This window comes from Vombatus ursinus, unplaced genomic scaffold (assembly GCF_900497805.2).
Source record: "Vombatus ursinus unplaced genomic scaffold, bare-nosed wombat genome assembly UNPS02014832.1, whole genome shotgun sequence".
Taxonomy (NCBI): domain Eukaryota; kingdom Metazoa; phylum Chordata; class Mammalia; order Diprotodontia; family Vombatidae; genus Vombatus; species Vombatus ursinus.
Genome location: NW_020954610.1, coordinates 52,480,566 through 52,484,280, shown reverse-complemented (window position 1 = coordinate 52,484,280; position 3,715 = coordinate 52,480,566). Strand labels below are relative to the sequence as shown.

Below are 3,715 nucleotides of genomic sequence, written 5' to 3'. Positions count from 1 at the left end.
ATAGATAGATAGATAGATAGATAGATAGATAGATAGATAGATAGATAGATAGATAATTTTACTATTGGAGGCGGGTCTAATAAAGTGCATATTTGGGATTTGGTGACACACCAGTCCTTTCATCCACTTTCATTTTGGTGTGATTTATTAAGGAATATTATCCTTTTTCTTTTCTTTTTAACATGTCCACTGGAATAAAAAAAATAAGTAATCCAGGGGATTTAGAAAGGAAAAAAAATGCTTCAATATCTCAAGGAGACATAGAAGAATAGGTTGGCATCAGTGAGGCTAATGTGTCTGAGATGACAGACCACTTGTCCTACCACAGTTTCTCTATGACTATCAGGATATAGATATTCAATTCATGGGTACATGTATCAACTAGACATGTAGGGAGGATTCTGATTTGGGAACGGGGGGATGGTGGTGGAGGTGGAAATTACAATTCCCCAGAGCAATATGATCAATGTAAAATTGTGTCAGCCTTCAGCAAACAGATGGCATCCTTCTCCTTCTTGATGGCATGAAACATATGGCTGTTGGCTCATGACATAGCATTAACAACTTGGATAACAATACATAGTTAATTAGATGCCACCAGGACCACTTGGTGAAGAATGAGTTACAGTTACTTTTGGAGTGAAGGGGTAAGAGATATTATACAGCCCTGAGTAGTCACCAGAAGAGGGGAGATGCAAACTTACGTACACACGAGGCTTCATGATAAATAAATAGTGAGGTCCACTGTGTCACAGATGTAAGATCCACATATTGACATCTAAAAAAAATACATATTTTAGGTTATGCAGCTGTGAATTCTGACTGCACAGCAAACTGTTGAGCTCTTAAGTTAGCATTAAGTGCCTGTGAAACCCAACAAAAGAAAGCATTTGACCCGCATAAACCAACAGCCGCAGGGGTTCCTATGGATTCCTCACCAGGAACAGCTGGGGCCTATTATTCCAGATGCGTCTCCATATCTTGATGACAGCCTAGACTGAAGGTAGCCTCGGGTGTGCGGACATACCGATTCTTTCCAGGGCCCTGAGTTCTGGGGTCTGGTTTGGGCTGTGACTGAAAGCACAATAAATAAAGCTGAAACTACTAGCTACGGGCCAAACTTTCTCATTTTTCGTGCATGTCAATCCTTTCCCAGTGCAAATGCATTCTTAATTTTTTTTTATCTGTGTCAAGTTACATGCATACCATATTGCTTATTCTACATTAGAAAACTGTTCAACAACTTCAGTGGTGGAAAAACAAAAAAGCTCTGAATTGAGTTTAGAATATGGGAAATCCTAAAATAGGACCGCTAAGATGGCAAAACAACATTTAAGCCAACATCCACAGGGGATGCGCCCAGAAGACTTGCCCTTTTTTTCTTCCTTTTTGGTCAAGGGCTCACCTATCCGTCGTCTACCATATACAGTGCACACTTCACAGAAGGAATGGGGTGCTTCTGTGGTACAGCATGGCATAGGGACATATGTAAAACAGCCATCACAAATGCCCCCTAACCCTCTTTTTCTCTATGGGGGCCCTGACAGAAATCTAACTCCTTAACTTCCAAGATGTTGGCAGATATGTTTCCCTATAAATAAACTGAGAAAGGGAGATTTAAACATCAGATTCAATGCTAGGCATTTTCTTATACACACGTCTATTGCTGCAGGAGTTGAGGACCCTGGGGGTAGAGTATACAATATTATTATTTGCCACATAAGGCATCACATGCTCAGGAATGTATGTGTCGTTGTGGCCCCGGCTGTCCCTGGAACAGTAGGATGACGCTGTTGATCTTAGAGACGACCTCAAGTAGTTGTCATTCCTCACTTGGGAGGGTAACGAGTGTTTATAAGAGTCAGAGGGGCATCTCCCAATGACCAGCCGCTGGTCATCCTGGTAGGAGTGTAGGAAGGGGTTATCTGAGGAGTGGTCTGGGATGAGAGATTTGCTCCTTTTACTGTCTTCCAGTGCTTGAGAGAAAAGGGAGCCCTTGTTCCCTGACAGTTTGCTGGCGGGGACACTAAACAAGCTCCCATATAAATTCCCTTCCAAGAGTCTCTCCTTCTCCTTTAAGCTTATGCTCCGAGAGGGTCTTCCGAGGTCAACCTCCCTGGGCTTGTCCAGGATGTTGTCGTAAGAATGTTGCCGGCTAATCCTCAACTTATTCTTCTTTTGGAATTGAAGGGCGTTGTTCTGAACCCAGTCCTGCTCATACATCTCCTCAGGGTGGGCAGGGTTGGTTGTGGTTTCCTGCAGCATCTGGTCCTCATCAATATCGTAGAGGTTACCCATCCTCAGGCAGGAATCACATTTGTAGGGGGATCGGGTGGTGTAATGACCAGTGTAGCTGGGCAGGTTGGAGAGACAGCTCCTACAGTGGGTAGAGTTCTGCCGGTATCTGTCACTCCCCTCACTGAGGGGAGAGCTCTTTTCCTTCAAGGCGTAATGCTTGGAAAAGAGTTTATACTGGTCGTTGTTGGGGACGTTGCCATCTTCATTGTGCAAAGGCGTCCTGTTGACAGGAAGCGTAGCATCGCCCTTTTGATAGTTGTCATCGGGATCCTGGTACACCTCAGGGAAGTCCACATTCTCAGGAAGGACGAGGTTTTCAATAAACTGGGGTTGTTCTATGTGGAAGCTGGGCTCCTTTTCGGCATCAATGGTATAGATCTTGTCCCTGGGGGAACTTGCTTTGGTTTTCAGGTAGGTGAGCTCGACATCACTGCAGTCCTTGGGGTATTTGGAAGCCACAGACCTTTTTTTAAAATTGTCCTTGGTCTTGTGATGTTTGCTGTCGTTCTCAAGTTCCACGCGGCACACGGCCCGGCTTGAAGCTTCTGAGATGTCAGAGTGGGCCCCCTCTTCCGGGAGGTACCTGGGACTCTTCAGAGAGTGGGTTCTGTTCTCCACCAAGCCATTCTCCCGCTGTTGAGGGACTGGGTTCTGGCTCAGTGAATCTTGGCGCAAGGACTCCATGGACTTTTTCCAAAGTTGCCGAGGTCTAGAGTTCCCTTTGGACTCTGTGCTCACAGCAACCTCCACCGTGTTAGGATTGGACTCGTTCAAGGTGAGAGGATGCTGACCCTGGAAAACATAGTTATTGAGGTTGTCTTTATGCCTGTTGGCCACAAATGTCTGAAGTTCATTCATGTTGTCCCCAAAAACATTGTCTTTTCCGTGAAAAGATCTGTTATCGGAGTATATCAAATTCCCTTTATCTGGGGCCATATCCATGACGAGGGAGCCTCTTTGGATATAATCAGTTGTTCTTTTGGGGGAATTAATTCTGGAGGAGTTCAGGTTGGACATGTTAGAAATATTTTTCGCTGACCGTAAGAGTTTTAACATGTTGCTCTGGGAGCCGGTTAAATTAAAATCTGGTGACTTCTTTTTCTCCTCAATGTGCACTCCATGAATGCAGCTGTAAATGCCCTGTGAGTGAAAGAAAGTTGATTATTAGCGGCAGAAGAAGATTTGGAATCATTTCACAAAATTTACAATAAAGCTGTTTTCTACTTTACAGATGTACAAAATTGAGGTACCCCCTTGCCTCAATAGCTTCTTTCATGAGAAAAGCAAAGTCTTACTCTGAATATTGTACTTGTACCCAGTCAAAACTTTCTTTAAATGACTTATGAAGCCATCTGAACACCAGATCCATCTATCTATGATTGTCTAATGTATTTTCAAATAGCCACACATGACCAAC

At 43.9% G+C, this 3,715-nt stretch overlaps 1 protein-coding gene across 1 annotated transcript in view; it reads right to left on the bottom strand.

The window, feature by feature from the left end:
• Window positions 1–934: 934 nt before the first annotated feature.
• GRIN2A (glutamate ionotropic receptor NMDA type subunit 2A) overlaps window positions 935–3,715 on the bottom strand; it is a 466,205-nt gene continuing 463,424 nt past the window's right edge. The window contains exons 12-13 of the mRNA XM_027839475.1: window positions 1,659–3,438; window positions 935–1,074 (exon numbers count right to left, since the gene is read on the bottom strand). Coding sequence (XP_027695276.1) covers window positions 935–1,074; window positions 1,659–3,438 — 1,920 coding nt within the window. The remainder of the gene's footprint in view (window positions 1,075–1,658; window positions 3,439–3,715) is intronic.